The sequence below is a fragment of the Plectropomus leopardus genome, chromosome 20, assembly GCF_008729295.1.
Source record: "Plectropomus leopardus isolate mb chromosome 20, YSFRI_Pleo_2.0, whole genome shotgun sequence".
Taxonomy (NCBI): domain Eukaryota; kingdom Metazoa; phylum Chordata; class Actinopteri; order Perciformes; family Serranidae; genus Plectropomus; species Plectropomus leopardus.
In genome coordinates, this window is record NC_056482.1 from 12,195,043 (window position 1) to 12,220,076 (window position 25,034).

General features: G+C 39.5%; 1 protein-coding gene across 1 annotated transcript in view; it reads left to right on the top strand.

The window, feature by feature from the left end:
- LOC121959628 (astrotactin-2-like) overlaps nt 1-25,034 on the top strand; it is a 353,725-nt gene that overhangs the window by 321,128 nt on the left and 7,563 nt on the right. Inside the window, exon 20 of the mRNA XM_042509044.1 lies at nt 9,700-9,841. Coding sequence (XP_042364978.1) covers nt 9,700-9,841 — 142 coding nt within the window. The remainder of the gene's footprint in view (nt 1-9,699; nt 9,842-25,034) is intronic.

The window sequence follows — 25,034 nt, forward strand, 5'->3', positions numbered from 1 at the left end:
GCTTTTTATTTTTTATATTTATTAATGTATGTATGTATGTATGTATGTATGTGTGTATATATATATATAACATCCAGCTGGATAATTACAACGGCCGGATGAAATAGGACCTGCTCGGGCTAATTCCAAGCTAATGAAAACACAGTGACTCTTACAGTAGTTTCAGGTGATTATTGAATACTATCCTCCATTTCTGCCTAAAGATCCCCCCAAATTCCACACACTGCTCCTTCAATACATGTTTCTGCATCAAAGTATAATCACATAATTCTTTTCCAATCTATTTTAGCCTTCTCTCTCAAACCATAAAAAAAAAACTAGTTTTCATAAATAAATGATGTATCTTTCTGCATGCCAGCACAGTGCCTCAGCAGGGTTGTCCAAAGGGATGTCCATCTACCTGATTAGAAAAGCTTGGACAATTATGTGCAACTCAACCTCCTTGGAGAAAACTATTTCCCACAGTGCTTTGTTCCTACCTCTAAATATATGCCTCAGATGACGTTAGTAAATCCCCAACTTAACTGCAACCCCCTCCACCACTTTTTATACACCTTGAATTTCCTGCCATAGGTGGCATTGTGTGACATTAGGTTCCATGTAACAGTTTGTGTGTACCTGTGTAATGTCAACTGTGTGTGAGAGAGAAGGGAGGAAGGTGACGTTGTGGAGGCTCAGTGTGGGGAGTGGAGGGTTGAGTGCTGACAGTTTAACAGAAGAGGCCCCGAGCAGGCTTGGCAGCCCACAGGAAATATAAAGTGTGTGATTTGTTTGTTAATATAAAGCTTGTGTTTTGTTTGTTTAAAAAAAGTCTACTGTGCAATTGTCTGGACTGATAATAGGTCGACATAGAGAGAGAGACACATTAAAATAGAAGGGAAAAAGAAGGTAGTTTGAGGACAAACTGAAGTATGAGTATTAACAGAAAATAAAAACACAAGCGACCAGCACTGTTTACTGGTGATATGTCCATGCGGCACTTATTATTTCATTTGAATGTTATTACAATATATGAACCAGTAAAATCATAATCCTCTGGTTATGACATTTTAGAAATTAGTTTGTCACACTTATATGTGCCCCAGTTTCCGATGCTGATTGTGCTTGAGTGCAAGTGATTTTAGCAACATAATATGCAGCCATTGCATTTACAGTCAGTGGCAGATCTTCCTACAGGCAACATATCTGACTGCCTAGGATGCCACACAGAGGGAGAGGTGCCAGAATTCCCACCTCCAGTCCTGGTAATGCAGTTCATCTTAATGTGTTCATTAGTAAATGATCATCAGTCACATCATGCAAGAGCATTGATGGATTTGGCGGAAAGGAGTCTGGAATTTGAAACGTCTGGCCTGTGTTCAGTAAAGCCTGCTGACACAAGAAAGACTGAGCCAATTTAACATTAACCCTTTGAAACCTGGGTAAATTGTCTTTATTTTTTTCCAAAACAATGAAAAAAGGCAATGAGCAACTTAAAGAAATGACCCAGAAATTTGCAAGAAATGAGTAAAAAGTGCAAGAAAACGACCAAAAGTAGTGGAAAAACAACACAAAAACCAACAAACAAAAAACAGTCAAGTAAAAGAAAAAAAAGAACAAACAAACAAATACTAAATCTATCCCTAACTTTGCATAACAAGAAATATTCATTTTTCATTATGAAGATCTCATATCAGATCAAACTTTATTCTTTTTTTCTTTTTTTGTATTAAATTTTATAAAGTTGCTAGTTTGATTTGAATATGATGGACAGAAAGTATCTTGAAAGATTTCTAAAATAAAGTTAATCTTTGATTAACTACAGTATACGGTGAATGGACTGCATTTTAATCGTGCTTTTCCAGTCTTAGCGACCACTCAAAGTGCTTAACAGCACAAGCTTCAGTCTCACACATGATCATGATCTGGTGCCGAGGCTATCATTCAACGTGCCACATGCTCATCATGCTCACTTTCACAGTTTGGTTCAGTATCTTACACTTTAACATGTATACTGCAGCGGCCAGGAATCAAATCACCGACCTTCTGATCACCGCTCTACCGTCTTAGCCACAGCTGCCTCATTTGCAATATGAATGAAGGTTCACACATGCGGAAATGGACATAAAAATGTAATGATTCTACCAAAAACGATAACAAGGGGTATGTTTCAAATCATGCATATATGTGTGTGTGTGTGTGTGTGTGTGTGTGTGTGTGTATGTATATACATATAACAATTACTGCATTCATTCACTATACAAATACTATATGATGCATTCATCATCTTTACTAAACTTTTACCTAAAGTTTAAGCTGTACCTTGTGGCTGCAAAAGAGAATAAACAGTGCATTACTACAGTGTTTTTTCTTCAGCCACTTTCCCTTACATTTCCTCTTTGAGCAGAAAAAAAAAACCCTAATGTGTGAACCCACTGACCTTGAGAATTTATACGCTCTTTCACACTCAGTCACACATATACACGCGCACACACACACACACAGAGCTAATGGCTGAGGCAATTACACTGTGCCTGAATTCAGTGGCGTAATTGAAATGATATGTCGGGGATAACAGTATTGCAAGTCTGGCTTCCAACATCACACAAAATGCCACCATGCACACACCTGTCTCCACAAACTGCCACAGATGGACTCTGAAAGTGTGTTGTATGCATGTTTATCATACCGTATATGCATGTGTTGGCTCATAATCCCACTCTTGCATTTTGCTTTTTCTACTCTTGCAACTTTCTCTGTTATTGCCCTTTCCCTGCCTACGGCTACTATTCACCCCATGCTGCCCACAGAGGAAGGAGCTCTCTTTGAATTTCCCCACCCATGCCTACCCCCTCCTTTTTGTGTTGTGGTATGTGCCAAGGTTTTTTGAGAGGGGTTTTCCTTGTCTTCTAACAGAATTTGGGTAAGTCTGGGTCAGGGACTGTTGCAGTTGTGGGCCCGCAAAGCCCTTTGAGACACTGTATATGATACTGGGTCTGTACAAATAAACTAGACTTGACGTGTTTGCAGCTACATCATAGTTCCGAGGCCTGTGTGTGTTTGAATCAGAGTGGTTCCCTTTGTATGCTGTCCATCAGCCCGTCTTGTCATGTTCCCATGATTTGCTATTATTTGTTCTCCTCTCTGCTTACTAAAAAGGTCACCTGGCATTTGCCATGAGGTTTTAATCGCCGTGTAAGCTGGAGAACACGCAAAATGGCTTTTACCGTAATAGAATTTCGGGGGCCTTAATTTTTGCCAGCTGTGTGCTGTTGTGGCTTTGGTATTGACAGAAATGTTGACGGACCACAGGCCTACCCGTGAGGAACCCCTCAGAAGGGTAGAGCCATTAATGCTGCTTCTGGGTGGGTTTTGAGTTCTTATTCTAGAGTTAACAGATCTGATTTTGAGGGGTTTTAACTAATTCTAGATTGATATGGAGCCACTTAAAAGCTACCACCTCAAAGGAAATAGAATAGTGATGGACCTTAGTGTGAGCAAACTTCCATAAATGTAGCCATACATGTGCGCCAACAGCTTGTGAAAGCACTTCCAGTTTAGCAGCTGAGTCATACCATCAGTTTGCATGTGTGAACACCCCACATTTGATTCATCACCCTGTGTCATTTCCTCACCCCAGTCTCTATTCCACACACACACGCACACACATACACACACATGCCCACGCACATACACACACACGCACACACACACACCAGCCCCTTCTGTCACCTCTCCGCTCTTGTGTGATTTCTTGTGATACTGAATGACAGGTATGCTTGGCCTCTCTCAAACGAAAGACTAAGCAGGAGGGACAAGGTGTTAATAAGGAGAGTATTTTAAAGCAGGGATATGCTTCGACTCAGTAAGTGATGAAATATAAACACTGAGACACATGAATAAAAGTATTTATTTATAAGTCCATTGGGTTTTAGCATATTTCCTTTGTCAGGGTTTGTAAGAACATGTGCTGCCGATCCATAAACTGTTGTTGTACAGAAAGTGTACGCAGGAATTTCCTCTCTCTCTACATTGAATCAAGCAATTGCTTGATTAGTAGAGAGTGAGACCACTGCCATAAAAGCTTAAAGCCAAATTTTAAAAGATTAACATGTTGTTTTAGTTCAGTCCAAATCTTTGTGGGAATTGAATTTGGACCTGTGTTCAAGGTTCTGTAGTCGAAAAAATCAGACACAAGAATCTGTCTTCCAGTTTGACTGCTTCTTGACTGAAATTCAGTGCTCTAAATGTTTGCCTTTGCTTGCTAATTGTGACATGCTGTGAAGCCTTTCATCACTTTTGAAGTGCTTACAATAGATAGATAGATTTGCTTGTGCAGAAAAGTAGTGTTAAGTAAAGATGATAGAGTATTTGTATTTGTTTGCCTATAGAAAATAATGAAAAAGTTCCACATACAAAATTCACCTCTGCAAAGTATTTTGACTATTTTATCAAGACATTTGTCATGGTCTTCACATAAATACACACACATGCAGTATAGCCATAAAACACATGAATGTTGTCTGTGGGTATTTTTATTTGAAGATTAATTTGAGCAGCAAGGCGCTCATCGTTTGCATGTTTAACATTTTATTGTAAGTGTGTCATTCAGGGGTCTGGTCTTAGGCTTGATTTGGTCTCAACCGTATAAAGTCTTGGTCTTGTCTCAGTAGCAATACACTCTGGTCTTGGTCATGACTTGATCTAGATTGAAGTGGTCTCGAATACTACACTGGTGTTCTTATCTTGTATCAGTTTGCAACCTCAAGTTGTGTCCCCTTGGTGTCTCTTCTATCGTTGGGGAGGGAAGGCATTGACTTGAATATTTCTTAAAGTTACTTAAGCTACATTCCACATAGACAGTGATGTAATTCAAATTTGCATATTGTGCTTTAAATTGACATTTTTTTGTAATTCCTTGTAAAACAATGATCTTAACGTTTATGAAGTTATTTTAGAATTACAGAAACTGACATGTGCACATAGAAAAGGCCAATATTAGCCCCTTTAGTGTGTGCACGTGCATGATAGTACTCTGTGTACCTCCACTAAGCCTGCGCGCTGGTCTTATATTTATGTAATTGTATAACAGTTTATAGCTTTCAGATGGCTCTGTTTAAGGAGGGTTTGACCCATGGAATGTGTGGTAGAGTTTGCTAGGTAAGTGTATATGATTGTTAAAGGAACTAAAACACACTCTGTGTGCTCCTGCTGAGTCTTTAAATTGATAATTATACAGTAAGCCACTCGAGAGTCACCAAAGACCAGACTGAAGACCTTTGTCTTTTGTTTAGTCTTCTAGATGGATTAAAGTTACTAAAGGCCTCCAGAACGTCCAATTATGACACGTTGTCTTGTGTCACTAAGCTTAGATAAGCCCATGATACTCCTCTCCATGTATGCCTCTTGAGACATAACATCTTTCTAACTCTGTTAGTATACATTGATATTGCCATGACGAGTTTATGTTAAGTGTTTGTTTTGGACCCAAATTGTTAAAGAACAGTGTTAGCTACAGTGTAAACATATGATAAATACATTTTATAATGGCATAATAAGTGCTTTGTGTTCCTAGCTTTTTGACCCACGGAGGATATTTACAAAAGATGTAAAAAACAAACTAACAAAAAAAAACCAAAACTAATGGCACATAATCACTCACCAGAATAAATGTTGGCATCAAACCATGGCTATTTAACATTTGTACATTATTATGTCGCAGATATATTCAAACATTATGTTTCTTTACATTTCAACGATGCTGTGGTTGATTGTGGAAGATTGTGCTTGATTATGGATAGGAAAATATCATGTTTCGGCTAAGAATATCGGCTTTTGTCGCTACTATCACTGCTGTAAATACCGTGATGTCTCACTAAAAAACAATCACTTATGGTGCAACAACTGCTGCTGAAAATGCCTATACGTGTCCGATTTTCTTGTTTGACGGTCTCAATCAGTGGTCTGCAGGGGTCTCACCTAGGTTTTACACCATCCACCATGCCCTACACAGCCCAATGTCAGAGTCTGCTCATATACATGTAATTAGAACACGTCATTTTAAAAACGTTGACGTATTACATATAAAATGTACAATGTCAACGTTTTCTTTTAGCCACTGGGCTGTAGTCACATGCAGAGTTGTAAAATATGGGTACATTTAAATAAATACAACTTAAGCTGAAACAATTGAAACTTACTTCTCAACTGAAAACATCCTCACTTGAGTTGGGAGTCAGGTTGTCTAAATTCCCATTGGACAAATGTGTACACCTATGCAACATCGTTGTCGCAACTTTCTTGCTATCCAGTATGTTTCATCAAACCACTATCACTTTCCAGACATGTCTCTTTTGTTCTTTTGCATCCTTGTTTTTGTTTTTATTGTCTAAGTTCTTCTAGGAGACGCATGCTTTTCTGTTAATGTGAGTGTTTTTTCATTTGTTTATGGGCAACATTTTCAGTGAGGCTATAGAAGAGAAACCTGTGACCCAGCAATGAAAGGGTAACCATTGTTGACTACACTGGCACTCTGACGAGTATGAGTCACTGCCTTTTGATTTTTGCAAGACAGGATTATGTTATAATCACATACATCAACTCGCCACTACGAAAACAAGTCACAAGCGGTCGCTCCTGACCTGAACTGTAGTCACGCATCAGCTCCTTGATTTATTCTGATTATCAAAACATCCATTGACATCATCATTCCTCTCCATGACCACATCCAAAATCATAAAACATCAGAGCACTCACCGTCCTTTTTCCCATTCCTCCCTCATTGTTTGTTTTTTTCTTTCTTGACTTTTTTCTCCCTGTTCCATCCCTCTTTTTTCTCCACTTTTGTCCACGTTGTATTTTGAGCTGTCTCTTTCTACTTGTACTCTTTGTGAAGTGGCAGAATTTTGGCATTCAGTTGGCATTCCTCTCGTAGTTGCTTGCTATAAAAGGTAGGGGGATTGACTTGAAAGGCATAATGAACGCAGGCCGAATCAGGTCAACAGTCAATCTGAAATAGAACATTACCTATTAAAAAAGATTAAGTGTGCTGTTAGGGATAATTTATTGTTCCTCTAATTTTTTTTTAGAAACGTTATCAGGGAAGTGAACATCGCACAAAAGTTTGTTCACAATTCTGAATCAGCACAGATGTCTCTAACAAACTAGGTTCTTTAAGGCAGAGCTAAATAAAAACACAGATCCAGGTTGTCCATACACAGTACCAGCTCAAAGCTACAGATATCATGAATTTTATCACACTCAAACATTTTCAGTTTAGTGTAGCCATATTTAGTGTCAAGAACCTCCAGACAAATCAAATACCTGAGCGACTGCTTCTGGACAATAAAATCTGACGGAGAACACTGGATCCAATATCACCTTTGAAATAAATCTACCCTTCACCTTCAATTCAGCTCATTTTCAGTATTAACTTTTTCATGTAGGATTTTTAGATTAAACTTGGGGTATGCGTTTTTTTTTTTTGAAAAGGCAAAAAAAAGGCAAGATTTGAAAATACACCCTCCTCCTGCATGTCCCCCCTCAAACTGTTACACAGTGTTTCTTATACATTGTTTCATTTTTTAATCGTATTTCACTGTTTTGCTCAGCTCCACTTTTCCCCACTCTCTCTCTCTCTCACTCTTTCAGTTTATCAGACAACAAATGAGACGAGAATTAGCTAGCTAGCCCCCCTCGGTCCCTCCGCCTCACTGCCTGCTACTGAGGATTGCGTTGCTGGCAGGAGAGCAGGAAGCACCTCTAGAGACAGACCTTCAGTCACTGGCCGTAGCGGCACCAATTCAGCCAGCACCACCACGGCAGCAGCAGAAACGTTAATGATTTGATGGAGAGTCTGAGTTGTCTGGTCCCTGGGGGCTGGCTGGATTTGGGTTGCTTTGGCTGATGATTTGGGGTCTGTGTCCACAGCTGATGCCCGCTCTCCTGCCAGTGAGGTGGTCTGTAGAGGCGGGGAGTGAGACACACAGTGATTTCAGGTTCTAATTAGCTACATCAACATGAACTTGAAGCCCCAGATGTGAGTCTTTGGCTATGGTTAGCAAAAGGCTAAGCTATCAGCAACATTTTCTGCCCTTTCATTGTATCTTCTTTAGATAGATAGATGGATAGATAGATGGAAGGTCAGAGAGAAACTGTTGTGTGTGATCTTCTCTTTGCAGATGATTGTGCCATTAATGCTAGTAAAGAGGAAAAATTTAGGCTATTAAAGATCTTAAGAACATGTATGATTTTTGTTACATAAATAATAATGCAGAAAAAATGCAATTACGGAAAGTATTTGAATCCGAGTAAATTGAAGTAAGTGCAATTGCACTGTTGCTCAATTTTGACTCTGTTAATATGTATCATTAAACTAATTTGTACTGAAAATGGTCATTATGCAATATTAAGGTAATCTGTTTGTTTAATAAATCGTTTTTACTTTGAGTGCAAATGTATCCAATTTAAGATTAGCAAAGCATACAGTAGACACAGGTGGTCCTGAAAAAGCTGAAAAAAAAATTAAAAATTAAGTATGAATAGATCAGATTATGTAACTTGTACATAGTGAAGTATAACACATGGGAAACCCAGGCTGTAATCTAAATTTAAATTTGCAAATTTATACAAACTGATACTCACATACTGATATTGACAACATTTTTGGAGTTGTAAGCAGGTTTCAATAATAAAATAAATAAATCACATTTTAGATTCATGTTTAAAAAACAGGTAAGACCTTCGAAAGAGCAACCCTGCAAAAGTGGAGGAATGTGTTTGGGGGAAACCTCCTATACACAGAGCTCTTTCTGTGAAAAGGTCAAATCATTCATTCGTGCAGTTCTTTTTCCTCTCTTCCGCAACCTTTTCTTACCATCCCCTTGTGCCCTACCAGCCAGACTTACTCCTTGTGTTTATAAGTTGGCCCATGTATCATAAGCTAAAACTAAGCTGCCCTTTACCTCATGTAGAAATAGTTGGAAATCCAACCGTTTGAGAGCTTTTAAACTATTTTGACAGCTCCCTCTTTTTTCCATCACCCCCATGAGCACTGGAAACTGGCGCTGTGTATGTGTGTGTTTAAATGAACAAGTGTGCGTTGCTTGCCTTTCCCGTAAGCTGACATGAAAGATATTTCACGACTTGTGAAGTAGTGTTTTGTGAGACGCCAGGGTGCTCAGAGAGATATCATTGTAACAGCACCATGTGCCCATAAAGGAAAGGGATCCTGTTTTCTTATAGTTCTGTAATGTAGTGTGTATGGACTGCTGCCAGCAAAAAGTCAGATTTAATTCAGCCTCGGGCTTGGTGCTGGTGAAATGGCTCCCAACAGAGCGGGCAGAGGTGAACCTCACAACGGCAAAATTAAAAAGGCAAAATCATTGATAAGGAAAGAACTGCTTTCCTAAAGGCAGAAATTCATTCATGAGTAACTTCATGTTGTGCACCATTGTTTTCCTTGTGTTGAAACATGTGGTGGAACCAAAACATGTGGTGTTGTTTTGTTTCACTAAGGACAATAGATGAAAGATAAAGTTGAAAGATAAGTCTTTTTTTTCCTTCATTTTTGGCAAAAACAAACAAACAAGAAAAAGTATGACAGATGGCAGAACACAACAAATAGCATTTCAAAAGTAACCTTTTGTAAGATTTTATTTTTTGCTGTTTCACTCTTAATTTAATTTAACTTTTGTTTCTTCTATTTCATCCCTCTACTAGGTGAAGTGCTGAGCTTGGTGGATGATCTGTTCTCTGGTTTGGGTTCATCTTGTGTTGTTGCCGGGAAGAGGACTGGAGACCATCCTCACTCTGTGCTGTATTCAGTGGTCTTCAAGTGCCTGGAACCCGACAGCCTCTACAAGTAAGTCTGCTGAAGCTCTTAGCCACGTTTTCCAAGTCAATTGAATAGCTGATTTATTGTGGCTCTTTATTTCTTCACAGCATGAATAAACATGAGTCATAAATTGTGTTGTGTGTTAGTGCAGACATAGTTTCAAGGTTCCTGCACATTTCTGTGAAGTATGGAAAGTCCCTAATTATTTCCAGGTCTCTCTGGGTGTAAAAATTCATAGAAAATGGATATTAAACTTATGAGGAAAATAAGTTTCCAAATTTGTGTGTGTTAACTAAGCTATATATTAGAAACTTGAAGAGAATTGCGGTCCGATTGTGGTGCCGGGGGTATTTGTGTGCCCCTTTGAGCTGTGTTGTAGAGCTCCTAGAAGGGTCTGCAGCATGTAGATCCCAGGAGAGGGACTAGACTAAAGCCTCCTGCAGACTGAGATTTTAGCAATCTTATAAATTGAGTGCAAGCTACTCTGTATGATATAAATCTCATGAACTTGGGTAGAACAACAACCTGGATATATGCAGACTGTATGATGGCAACGCAGGCTGTGAAGCATGTCCATCAATGTCATTATGCAAGAACAAAACATTGCCAGCTTGTGTCATCAATCTACGCTGCTGTAGTGGTACGACAAAAATGAAAACAAACATGAATCGAGAGCTTGCCAGAGTGGCATTTATGTGTGTTGAAAAAAGTCTGAGGAAGAGGAAAATGTGGACGCGGTCATGGCTGGGGAAAAGAGGCCATCTTGGCATGCCAATTTTGCAACGATAAAGCTCGAAATAAGCATTTATTAGCATCTACCAGCTTTAAGCAGTGTTGTGCTAATCAGTGCATCATTTCACGCTGCATTTTTGCTGGTTGGTTGGTAGACGTCACACTCTGACTTTGGTCATCCCAAATTTCTGACAATGTCAGATTTTTTCCCAGGCTGTCTTTGACTGCAAGACCGTGACAACAGCCATCCTTGAACCTTTCTCACTGTGTGACCTCAGACCACTGCTTTAGAGCCAAGGCCAACGATATCACAAGGTTTCTTTAACGGTGACCATCTTTGGTCTGTATACCATGCTTAAGACTTTCATTGTCCTTACACTTGGCATCCTCAAAAAAGAGCACTTGACATCCTCAAAAAAGAGCAACCTTGCCAGAGTAGGAAAAGGTGGTGGCACCTTAAGATCCTGTAAGTGGACAAGCTGTCAAGGAAACTATTAGACTTGGTTAGCCAACGAGAATACTTTTTCAGTGGTCACGATCTAGGAAGCCTGAAGTACTACAGATTCTGTGGTCTCCGAAGCAAATGTGTGGAGGGAGTTTGGGGAGGACCTGGAGAGGGACCTTTGCTTGGTTTCATAGAGGTTATGGCACACCATGACCTAATTCAGGAAGCAGAAGGCCTTACCAAGGCTGTTTTTAGCAGAGGAGAACTGCTGAGCTTGACTTTGAGGAACTCATGAACTCGATCGACACCCCTGCTGTGGAGTAAGCAAACTTGGAGGATTCAGAGAAAATCTCACCTTTGGTAGAGGTCAGCAAAAAATCACAGTGACAAGGTGCCAGGGTTAGTTTAGATATTCCCTGAACTTCTAAGGCCAGACATTTGTGTAGACTGCTGGCTTGGTTGTGAACAGAACTGTTCACATAACTATGTACTAGGATTGTTATTGGAGTAAGTTCTATCAGATCCTCTAGATTATCCTCTGTATGAGACTGTACCATGACATTTTTTAGCACTGCATTTGGGCAATCAGCTTTTTCTGTAAAAGCTACAAATCAGCGGAACACGCTCGTATAATGTGAGAAGCTGCAGCTCTATCAATACTTTCAAAACCACCTTGAGAAGAAAGGATGAAAAGCTGCTCAGCTCTGTACTCAGTGACCTTGAAATCTGGACTTTAGGTATCGTCTTTAATTTGACAAGCATTCATTTAAGATGCACTATTGTGTGCAACTTTTAAATGTGTCTTGTGTGTTATGTGCTTTTTTATGAAGCTTTATATTGCATTGTCTGTCTTGTGTCTTTATCTTTGCATCGGTTTATATCATATGCTGTTGTTTGTATTATTTGTCTTTATGTTTTGTGTTGTTGTTTCTGTGCTGTCTTTTTTTGACCTGCTGAGAGACTGCAGATGCCAATTAGGTTATGTTTTAAAATGCCCATGGTCCCTTTTAAATAAATAAATAAATGCATACATTCTACTAGAGAGCTTCCGGATTTGCAGCATGTAAACAGTAAACATGGCGAAACTAGCAACTGCTGGCAACACTTGGGAAGTTGCAATATTGTTCATACTGAGATCACCGCAGGAAAAGCAATAGCAGCACCAATTAAAAAATTATGTAAAGCCCCTAAAGCATATTGTGACAATAGTGAGTGTGTTTCTCACATTCCCCCATTTGTTCATGTGCATATTGCATTTTGTGGATGTGTAGCATTAATTTCTGACAAATTGCACAATCAACCTTCTAATCCGAAGCAGGATACATGAGGCAGCCATCATGTGCATGCAAACATGTAGATAAGAGCAAAAATATCTCCGACCTTAAGGCTTCAGATATGTTTTGACAGTGATAGTTAATACACCTCATACATCAATGTCATGTGGTGGTTTTGAAGGGTGCTAGAGAACTGACAGAAGAGGGTAATGTTTTTTTTAATAGAAGACAACTGGTGGGTATGCTCCATTTTTGCCATTTTTGCAATTGTTTTTATTTTTAAAACTAGAAAATAATCAAGGATCTCATTACCACACAAAGGCTGCAAAATCCTGTCAGAGTCACCTACAGGATTCTGCCACACTGCTCTTTGTCTCGGCTCACAATTTATTGCAACCCAATTGACTTGATCGTTTTTCTAACCACATTTTTATGAGTTCAGTGTTTCCCATTACCATTTAAAGACTTTTCGTTAAACAATATGTTGTGGCCATGTTTGCATCTTTCCCAAACAAGAATGACTGGGCAAATACCACATCCTCCCATGGATGCCTACAATTCCCACTGCAAATGCTATTTTGTTTCAGGGGGTGAATTTTGTTACCTACAACAGCTGGGCCGAGTTAACCGGGGAAGCATACTTAGTCTCACCATGGTGGAAGTGGTGGATGCTTCCGTTCTTTTATGTTCTCTTTGGTCAGAGGAGAACATGGTTTCAGTGAATACAGAGGGATCTCTGTTAAGGGGTGGTATTTGAAATCTCAAAGAACAAATTGCCCACTCTCTGTAGTTTTTGGGGGGCATTTAGCTAACAGACAGACCTTGCCTGAGATCAATAAATGCACTCATTGCCGTCACCCTAACACTTCATGTTTTTACAACAATAAATCAAATGTTGACAGTGTGTGACATGGGCAGCAAAGACATTTTCTTTTACTGAATGTGGATTTGTCAGTGAATGGGATTACCCCACCCACCATTAGACTTGGTCTCATAAATAACACATTGAGTCCTATAAACATCGTGAAATCATCTGCATTGTGATGTGGTGCTGGACTGGACTGTATTCAAGGGCAGACTGAAACAATAATTCAGGCTGGGAATTTGACTCCATCATGGACCACCCTGTCCATGCAAACCCCTAATTTCTTAGGCTCACCCTATTGATGTAACAGGAATAACACTTTTCTCACATTCAGATCACGGGAAATGTTCATCAACCTGTGTTCATAGTTTTGACTCAAAGCAAATATTCGTTCACCCTCATTAGTTAGTCAGCCAGCTAAAAGTCACTGCATGGCTAGCAGTTGTTGAAAGTAATTAAGTGCACTTACCAAGTACTGAACTTAAATATATTTATATTTTGAGGTACATGTAAAAGGTAAATGGTTGCTGTGTGCATTGCTGTCAACCAGTCACATCTCACACATTGAGAAGAGTAGCTTGACAACGGGAACATCAATAGTTGATGCAGAAGCATACTGCACCCAGAGCGTAATATGTAGATGCGAAAGTCCAATGCAAAGTGGCTACATGTGACTACTTGGGATGCAAACGTGTTTCCACTACTGACTGCATTACATTGAAACCTTTTCCTTGCATGTTGCACTTCTTATTTACATACGAGAAGCACCATGTAACATGGTGCTTTTCAATAAAACAAAACACAGCCTCAAAAAATGACCATTAACTGACTCAGTGTGTGTCTCAAACAGCTTCATCAAAATTAATTAATTGTTGGACTGTTTCATGGGATTGCACTACACAGTAGTACTACACAGGGTTCTGTTCATTCCCCCTATGGCAAGGTATATAAAGGCACTTTTAAGACTAGAAATATATGTTGCTTAAAATAGGCATTTTCCCTCACTGGATGTTGTTGTGATGTCCAAAAGCACTATTTGCTCTACATCTTAAAACAAATTTGCAAGAGCAGCAATAAAGAGTGAGCCAGACAAGACCCAGGTGTTGTTGTGGCTGTCATTGGACACAATCTTCGCAGCTTTTGACTGTCTTCTCAGGCTTTGTTAAGAGTATTTTGTTTATAATACGCTTGCCATTTGGTGGCCTTGGTTTGTTTTGGGAACCTCAGGATTGCCACACTGAAAGAAGTACGGATTTGAAGTTGCAACAGTTTTTTCTGCCTTTTCTAATTAGATACAGGTGAGTGGATGAGGCTGCATTACAGTACACACAAAAGGCCTCTACAGTATATTGCTGTTTTTGTGGGAGTGTGAATGTGTATTTATGACAGAGAGACGGTGACAGATGGATTAATGCAGCCATGCCAACAAGCTTTTTAACATTAATGCCTCCCAACAACACAGCTATAACAGTAACATATGTGACATGTTTTGTTTTTTTAATTAATCTAACATTAACATTACAGAATGCAGTCATAAGTTAATGAGCCTGTCAGTTTTACATTGACGTAGCACCCAAAGATGAGCAGTGTAGTCCATATTTGGAAAAAATTCACAACTGTTCAAAACTGACCAATTTATCAAGAAAATAAACATAATTAATGAATCCAATAAAAGCAGCAAACAGTCACTGATGACATTTCTAGAAGCTCCCGGCATTGCCAACAACACCATTACCATCTCTTTAGTTAACAATTCATGATTTTAAGTTTCCTTCAGGCTTGACAGTGGATAAAGAATAGTGGGGGAATAACTATTAGTTTAATCAGCAGAAGTCAGGCTTCCACTAACAAAAACCTGTAAAACTTTGTAGCAGTGTTATCTTTGTTTAGGCATTCTCCACAGTGTTGTTTTTCTCTGATAAGGGCAGAATTTACGTCGGAATTACGTCTGAAGGCACATCTGCTTGCAGCCAACTCCTCTTGTCTTAATCAAGGGCCTGATAAGACTTCAACTGGTACTGGCTTTACACTTGATCATTACCAAGCTACTATGGCTCTGATGTTCCTCTGCAAACTAAAATGTTGAAAAGTTGCACAACTCAATTCAAAAGCTGAATTTTTAGAAAATAATCACACTGGATACTATGTAATCTCTTGTTCTGTAACCTATTGTTTCCAAAAAGTCTAAATTGAGCAGCCTTTGCTAAAACAGAATTGTCTAGAGAAAATCAGGCTACATATTCATGTAGAAAAATGAGGAGCTAAACCAAGGCACTTTTCTTATGATACAAACCTTTATTGTAAAGGCTAGTTCATAAAGGAACAGAATAAAAAGCTAACATGTTTTGGCCAACGCAGGGCCTTAATAAGGGCATAAACAAGAAAGAAGTGCAACATCTCTATGTAACCGAAGTTGTAATTAGGCAGATGAACCGCAGCTGCTGGAGGAGCAGGCTTGGGCAGAAGGAGACAACTGGTGAAACTGCCACAGCTGAACTAATCATACTGCAGACCAATGCGAAACTCTATGAACAGTTAAACAAATCAAATATCTAACAGAGTATAAATGCACAATACACAGTGACAGCTAATAGATCACTTATCCACCACGCAAATCAAACTGCACAAAGTTTTTGCTGAGCAACAAAAGACCTCATTTAGAGTTCAGCCAGCGTTACATTCGGGGACCTGCAATAACATCAGAGTTTAGAGAGGGGACACAGAATGACACAAAGGGGCAAACACACACACAAACTGCACAAACTGAAAAGTTTGTAACTTTAGCATTGGACTTGATGAAAGCCTGAATGTGAATGACCATGTTTGGTAGTCGTACAAAGATACTGTTATTTGACTGTGAGGGAGGCACACTGCTGCTCAAAGCCAGTGCCGTAAAGTTTTTTGGAGCATTTTGAGGACCAAGGAACTGACATCAGATTGATATGGCACGCTGTTATGGTCTAGCAGTTTTTAGGACCCACAATGCAGATGTAGGACACAGGTGTTGATATATACTGTTTAATGTACAGATGGAGAAGATAATAAATAGGTAGCAATAGGATCTTTTCATCTGAGTGTGAGAGTCCAGAGAATACAGGTGGAAGCTAGACGAGGCTGGACAGGGTTGGTAGATTTTCAAATCTTGAGACAAAGAAAACACAGGTTAAGCAAGATTCCCAAATATAAGGCAAAAATCTCTACAATCTTCAAAAAGAGGGTGGACCGATAAGAGGCCAAGGTGCTACCACAGAGGGGTTTCACAATGAAGAATGGTGAGGAGAGCCGGGTTTTTATCTGGTTGCTTGCAATCAGAGTGCGTGAGTAGCATGTGTGTGATGAGCTGCAGGTTAGTGAGGAGTTCAGCTTGAGCAGAGTGTAGGTCAGCCACGCCCAGCCTAAGACACACAGACAAGGGAAACAAAGTAGGGACAAACATTCAACAAGAAGGGAGGGGAAACACTGGAGAATCAGGGGAAAAAAGACAAGAGCCACAGATCCCAACACACACTGATTAACTGGAAACACGGAGCACAAAAGCTTGTGTAGGCAGGTGCACAATCATTTACGAAAAAAAAAGGCCTAAAAAGCCTATATTGCCTATTGGAAGATCCGCCACTGGCATTTTATCATTTCAGTATTATTCATATGACTGGGGGAATGAAGGCAGCACGTCATGATACTAGTTCACCCAACATGATCTTGTCTTGATTTTGTCAAATGTCATTCATAGTGTCATTGGAATTATGGTCGTGTCAGTTTTTTCTATTTATCTTGGTTTCTAGAAATATCTGGTTCATACATTTCAAACTGTCAAATGACTGTTAATGGTGAGTTTTCATCATTACATTCATTGTCTGCAAGTGAGATCATTCAGAGCTGAGCTAATTTTTCTAAATTACAATGAAAGGAGGGGCCATGTGGCACCACTTCCATGCCACAGAGGATTTCAAAGTCATGAGATACTGTAAGCTGCCACAAATTCTTCAGGCAGTGAGAAACAACTCTATGTGGCTTTGATTGATTTGTGGACTGGCTCTACTGATGTGTGTCCAAATGCTGATGTCATGGAAAAGGCATCCCCTACTGCCCTAGCTTCTCTCGGCATGCCAAAAATACTGCCCTAATTGATCCTCTCTCACTCTCCCTTTCTCTTATCCCTCCTCTTTCGCTCTATCTGTCTCCGAGCTTTCTGTCTTGTCATCCCTTATTCGTCCATCTCTCCACTGTCTCATTAAATTAGAGGACAATGGTTACTTTAATGGCAACATTGTTAATTTACACAAACATTAATCTGCCATTTGTCCTCTTCATTGTTTGCTGAGCTTTCAAAACTATGGCACACGGACAAAACCGAGCCGCATCCAGAGGAGCCATGTGCCACCAGACAGCCTTGGAATAGATGTGAGACAAGGAATTAGAGAGAGGGATAGACAGGGCTGAGCTATATGCAAGCAATGTAGATAGAAAAATATAGAGGCAAAGGAAAGTGTATTTGTGTGTGTGTGTGTGGGTGGGTGGCCGGGGTGCTTGTGTGTGTCTTGCCAATTCTGTTACTTGATGTTTTGACATTCTCGTGGCAGGCCAGACCGTGGCTGGTTCCTTTGTTCACCCAGGCGATCTCTTATCATCACGGAGTGCCTCTAGTGAACTCCGGCACCACACTTTGTCCATCCAGTTCCCTCACTGCTACTATCTGCTTCTATGAATGAACAAGATCCTACCAGTATGAAGGACCACTGGCTAAGGTTCCTTGTGATCAAAAAGCTGTAAAGATGCTCATATCTTCTGTAAAATATCAAGTTCCCTTTGCACAATGAGCATATCTTCAGGCCAGCCACGAGAAATTGTTGATAAGAGAACAAAATTTTCCAAATTGGGCACTTCATCCACCTCTACTCCAGCATCACACCATCACCACCCACCCACTCTTAGCTCTAATACCAACATGGGCAATTTAAAATAAGCTCTTGGCCATTAGCCCTTTAGTGACAGATGGAGTCCCCAACCATTAACAAATCCAGTATTATAGACCCATCCGGGTCATGTTCTCTTTTGCTTACATATACTCTAAAGCACAAAAGGTCAAGTCATTCATTTCAAAACACATAAACATTCCCTTTAAAATAAAACTGACAGTTATATTCCGTTTACCATAACACAAGGAAAGAAATGCCCTCTAATGAAAGATTAGAGAAAAGTTAAACTAAACACTGAAGAAACTGCTTGAAGGTATTGAAGCATAGGTTCAAATCATGAGTACACAAATAAATTCAATTTCATCACCTTTTAAGATCCAGTGTTTGTGTAAACTGATGCAATTCAAAGACTGTGCGGGGATACAGAAATACACCAGTCTGAAAAATGACTTCCACTTTTTTCCACATAACATTTATCCTCACTTTCGAGCGCTATGTAGCCCCTTTCTGACAAGATAGCATGACATAGTATCCATGGATGCCTTTGATAGTCTAATTTTGTTAGAAACCAGTGTCTATACAAAAAACTGACCCCACTACAGCAGGATTTATATACTAGATTGCTCAACTACCTGATTGTCATAATAACTGCAGGTATCAGATGACAAGTTGTCAATAAGCAACATACATTTTACATTTCATGTCAGAAAAGGAGTAAGAATAAACAAATGCTTGGGTAGTCCTACTGTTGTAACCAATTAATCCATCCATCATAAACCAGCTCTCCACCCAAGTGCCCATCCCCACACCTAAACCACTCTATTTCATGCTCTTCATACATTACACTGCCAAATATAAAAGAGGAAAACCATTAACAACAATATCACCATTACTGTGCTTTACAATCTCAGCCCCCATCTCTGTGACTCACAAAAAATCTCTTTTTGGACATATTTTCAAACAGTCTGATATTCTCTCTTTGCTTGATTTCTTCCTACAGTCTATTCCACGAAATCACACTACCACAGATATACACATACTTTCACACAGCCTTATTTATTCTAATTTGTTGGCACTTTGTAGTTGCTGTAGTCCTATTTACTTTTGGAGGAACAATTTATATATTAAAGTAGGGAAGCTTTTTCAACATTTGTGTGGCGTCACTGTTGTGCTGTGATTGGTATGTCTATTTATCTTTTAAACTAAACAAGAAACAAGAATTTAAAACACTGCAATGTTGGTAATTAAATGTTTTTTTTTTGTTGCTGTGTCGATGCATGTGCCCACAGCAGCGCTCGTACTTCATGTCAACCCTGCATAAGTCAGTGCCCCACTTGGTCCACCCCATAAACAAAGTCTGGGCACACAACTGCACCTGCCCCCAAACTTTTTTGTGATAGTTTGAGGTTTTGTCAAATTTTTGGTGTTTTCACTCAGATTTTTGTATGCAAATTAAAATGTTCTCAAAAGAAGGGGATGGAAAGGCACCGCATATGCTGTTTTAAATACCATTTAAGGGTCAACTATAAGCCTTTGCATGATACCTCCCTGGGCTTTTGGCCAGGTCATTTGTCCCCTTTGACCCCCCATTTGGAAGGAGGGGCTGCTTGTGGTCTCTCATATACCTAAACTAAAATGAGATCTCCAAAGTAGACTGTCTGAGGGTTAGTTTCCTGGCACAGCTTTATTAGTGTATAATAAGCTTGTAATTGCTGTATGGACTGCAGAATGGGGAATAGTACCTGTCATTGATGCCAACCATTCAACCAAAAAAAAAAAAAAAAAACAATAAATGGCTGGTAAGCTCATATCCCAAGTCCCAAACAAAACTTTTAACAAATTGCCTTGATAAAACTCCCGCCTAGTCGTCGTCCTGCTCCCTCCCCTCTCCCACCTCATTGTATCCATCTGCACGTTATGTGGCCACATAATTTAAACAGTGTGACTGTTACATGCCGGCATTGTTTTGTTGGGCAGAGGAGCCAGTGAGGCCCGTGCGTCTTTAGTGAGGTTCTTGGGGAATACCGCATCCACCCTGCTGAATAACAAGACCAGACAAACTATGTGAACAATGTCCAAACAGGTCATATTACAAACAAAACAATTATTTGACAGCATTGGGACAGCTCTCAAAAGACATTACATGAAAAAAGGGCAAATGGGTTTAGGAAGAAAAGCAAGTTTTGTAAAAAACAATAATATCCTAATTTCTTTATTTTCATGTATTCCACAAAGTATTTAGCATTGGAATGCCATTGCAGTTGTTCATTTGGTCTCACTGTGTTTTGTGGTTTCCTTGTTGTCACTGTGTTGTTTTTACAGTGGTAACTCTGTGGAAATACTGCTGAAACCTTACAGTTTTTCATAACTAGTTACAAACATTTCTCAATACTAAATTCACTTTTTCAAAACTTCCCCTGCAGTAAGAAAAACAATAAATGTTGATGATTTTCTTTTTTCTTTTTTTTAATTTCAGAACATCTTCACTCAAAAAACAGCCTTCACCACAACTGCATCGGAGCATACTTTATTTAACTGTTTGGCATATTTTTTTTTTCTTTTTTACAATCACACTATACTTTTCAGATATTTTGATTAGACTTCTACTCAGGTATAAGTTGCTACATAATTTGCGATTCCAGATGCAGCATATTTCTTGGCTAAGCACAATAACTTCCTGGAGTCTTCCAGAGCCAAGAAATACCCAAATATTGTTTTAGTATGGATGCTGGTAGGTGGATTTTATCACTGCTAAGTAAACTGGCTGCTCACCATTGCTTGGTATTTACTTTACATTCTCATACTCAGCCATGTTTTCAACATTTGAATGTCTGTCTTTAGATTTTCTAAATAAACCTATTCACTTCTGGAGCCTGTTTAGGTAATTGTGTTATGTAGAAGAACTTTTCAACCATTTTAGGAAACGTTTGTTACAATATTCAAATTTATACCACTGTTAAATCAAAACACTATTCCAGCATGCTATTATCGCCATTATTATTCGATAACAAACAACTCATACAGCATACAGCCGGCCACTTCTAGGACATAGTCAGAGCAACTTGTGAGGACATGGTTAATGCACTTAAGACCATTTTGATATCTTACTGGTGTCCTTGCATGGTTGACATTCAGCTGTAGGTGTGAGAGGTGTGGGGATGACTCATGAGAGCAGTGCCAGGTGAGTTGATTAGCACAGCTGGTGCTCGTGGTCTAATCATACTCTCCCCTAAAATGCACAAGCATGCTGAACCTGAGACTGCACACCAGAGACAGCAACACCTGCTGTTGAGCTATGCTTGCTGTATGACGGAGAACATTTTTTGCTGAATTGTGTTAAAAGTTTTAGAGCAACTGGAGCCTGTGCGCTGTAGAAGCCAGGCAACCAGGGGTGGTGGCAGCAAGACTTGTTATAGTGCACCATAAAAAAAAGGAATGTTTTTCAGACCAAAATGCATAGAATCTCCGTCTCTCCACTGCTTACAACCCAGCCAAGAATACAGAGACATCAAATAGGCAAGTTTATTTTAATTAATGAAAGGCCAGAATCACTTTTGTCTCAATTAGTGTTTTAATATTTAAAACATAGGACACACTCAAGAAAAAACGCATAGTATTTACACAAAGAGGGAACAGTCAGAGGTAATAACTGCAAGCAACACGTGATCCATGCCCAAATACAAAGCAAAAACGGAGCAATTCTCCTGGAATATTAATTAGAACTGGAATATGGCAGCAGTTTGCAGCCAATTAGCCTCTTAAGCACAGTGGATGATTTGCTGCAGTCTGCTCTTGACCCTGGTAATAGCAGCAGTGTACCAGCTGGTGTTGGAGGAGGTGAGGATGGACTCATTGATGGTAGTGTTGAAGTGCACCATTGCTTTATTTGGCATGCTGAACTTTTTCAGCTGCCACAGGAAGTAAAATTTCCTCTGTTGAGCCTTCTTGGTGAGGCTACTGATGTTTTCCTCCCATTTGAGGTCCTGGGTGAGCATGGTACCGAGGAAGCAGTAGGCCTCCATAGTGTTGGGTGAAGATGGGAACAAAGAAAACAAAGATGATGAACATCTGGGTATGAGCAGGCTGAACACAAAAGGTCCTCACCCATGTTGGATCTTGCTTTACTCACCCAGTGTAACCTCAATGAACATAATGTGCAGTCAGTCTAAAGGAAGAAAGATAATTTTGATTTTTAATTTTTTTTTTTATAAAGAATGCCAAGAACTTTTAAGGGTCCCTATGGAATGATCTACCGGTACAGATACAGCAGTTTTGTAGGCTGTCCAGTTTCATAGTGGGTTAAGTACTGGCAAATGTTGAGGTTGGTGTAACATTGATTAAAAGCTTAACAGAATCATCCATCCGTCCCCTAGCCTTTGAAGTTTTGCATGGAGTTGATGCTTACCTCATCCACAGCAAGTCTATGCTGCCTCCTTTCAGCAGTAGCTTTGTGTCATTTATTAAAATTTTAAATGCCCACAGTGGTACATAAAGTTATCTTATGTTTGTTACTTAGACATCAGAAACCATTTAACATACTTGATAAATAAACACATGAGAACAGATTGTGGATTTCCATACCTTGCTGTATCACTACAGTGTTTCAGTTGATTGGAAGTGGCTCAAAATGGTTTTACAAACAAGGCCAGTCCTTTTGGACACATGGCTTATTACAGATAAAATACTTTGGACAAGTTTCTCAGAGATGTCAATAGCTTCATAGGTTGCATCTGTTAAAGTGCACTTACGACAACAGTCAAATGTCTGTCCTTGCAGACAGCCCTGAGTGGAATATCCTACTCCTTTACATCAAGCTGCAGGTGATAATTTTAGATTTGAAGATGGTGTATTGTAACTAACACCTGTTTAAAAGCAACTATTATCCTCACCTTTCACATCCCCCTTGATGTATCATTCCAAATCACCATCATTTCAGAGTTGCCTGACTTTTATCTTGTTATGCACCCTTTTTGCCAAATCAACACCCCAAAAAAATTCAAATAAACTTACAAATCAAAGAGAAAAAAATTGAAGCAGTTTACAGAACACAATTTACGTCAACCTCCAATTACCTCCCAGATGCCAGGCTTTGGAGATCTGCTTTGAAGGGTTTATAAAGCCCCAAGGGGAGTGATGAGGGCAAGCCTGCCCTCTGTCACCGTCTCTTCTGTGTGTAACAATATATTTCGGGCCTCAGATTTGAGATCCATCCTTGTCTGTTCTTAACGTCATCATTTGTGTGTCCTTTGCTGGATATAGGTTCACTGAACAAATCATAACATACCATGCATCTGTCTTTTTGAGTGTTATATCAATTCCTGATGTTGTTAATGACTGCATGTTCTTGCAGAATTACCTCTACTGTTTTTACTTTCAGAGTTGGGTGCTCCACCCTCTGTAGACTCATTTGGGCATTCTTAACTTAATTCTCTTAACTTTTCTTTTCAATTTCTGTGTGCACTTGGCTTTCTAGTCTTATGACCTTTTATTGGGATTGGCTGGACGTTTACTCATGCTAATTACGATCAACTGGCATGCGCTTTCAATTTACGAGGACAAGGGGATTCATCATTATTTGAACACAGGTGTGAACAATTCTGTGGTTTAAGAACACGTCATGAATCTGACTTTTCTTAGGACCTTTCTCAAGAACAAATTTCAGAGAAACCTTATGAATAAGCCCCTTTGATTGTGAATGGACCCAACATATTGGTCTCAATTTTTCCTCCTTTTCACTGTTGCTATGATGTTTTGTAGGACAACATCTCCACTTTAGTAAGTCATTGTGAGCACAATCCCTCAACTTCAAAACAAATAGAGCTACTTGCCATGTGCTCCTCTGGCACCTGGGATGGGTATATGGGTACCACCAAACATGAAATTATAAGGACTATGCTGGGTTGTGAGCTGTTTTTTGTCTTCTGTCGAGACATTGTGGGCTGGAGTTTGCTGAGAGACCTGTAAATTTCTGTGTTCAGTAACATATCAGCAGGCATTTTTATGTCTCTAATTTAGTCAATAGCGACAGTATACAACTATAGATACTGTGAGACTCCATCCCAACCAGTGGTTTTGTCACCTGAAAAAGTAGAATAATAATTAGACATCAGTATTCGAAGTTTATGATATATAAACATATTTTTAGCTGCATGGGGCATTCAGTTGCACCAATAACTTCACCTCTATTGGGTTCTTTTACTTTAGACTGACCTGTGTTGCTTGACAATCTGGCCACTGAGCAACCTGAAACCAATAATATTATAACCACTGCACAACCTTATATGGGTTCCAATCACTTGTTGCAGATGGGTTAATTAGCCACAGGCTTGGCTTGATGGCCTCAGCTAGTTTGCATCTACATTACCCCTGGCCAAATTCTTAAACACACCAAATCTGTTAGTGCCCATGGTTTTTGAGATGGGCAACAAACACATATAGATGTGATATTTTGGTGTTCATATAATTCTCTTTATTCAGTGCCGATTTAATAAAAAAGGATTTAATTGCTAGCCTATATATAATGTGTTGGTTATATGTACACATTTTTAAGGAGCAATGTGTACAATATAATAAAGTGAACTCAAAGGCCGTTTTTTTTTTTCTTAGTGTGGTTTCTGTGGTTGCCATGGTCAGATGGAGAGCTGCAGTGGCAAGTTAAAAGTTAAACCATCCCCAAGACAGCAGTGGCATGTTGCCTCATGTTCATGAGAGCCACACTCTCTCTACTTGCAGCTGTGGCTAGAGGTGGCTTGATCTGTGCCACCTTCGAGGAATTGTACTTTTGGGTTGTCTCTCTTTCCAGTCATGTAAATATCTCAGTAACTCCCTCAGGGAATTTTCCTTAAATTTGGAACAAATGTCCACTTGGACTCAAGGGTGAACTGATTAGACTTTTGTCAAAGGCAGTCCCAAGATAACACCCCAAACTGTAAAAATCCTGGTGTTATCTTTGATAATTAACTCATCTTAAATGTGCATATTAACACAC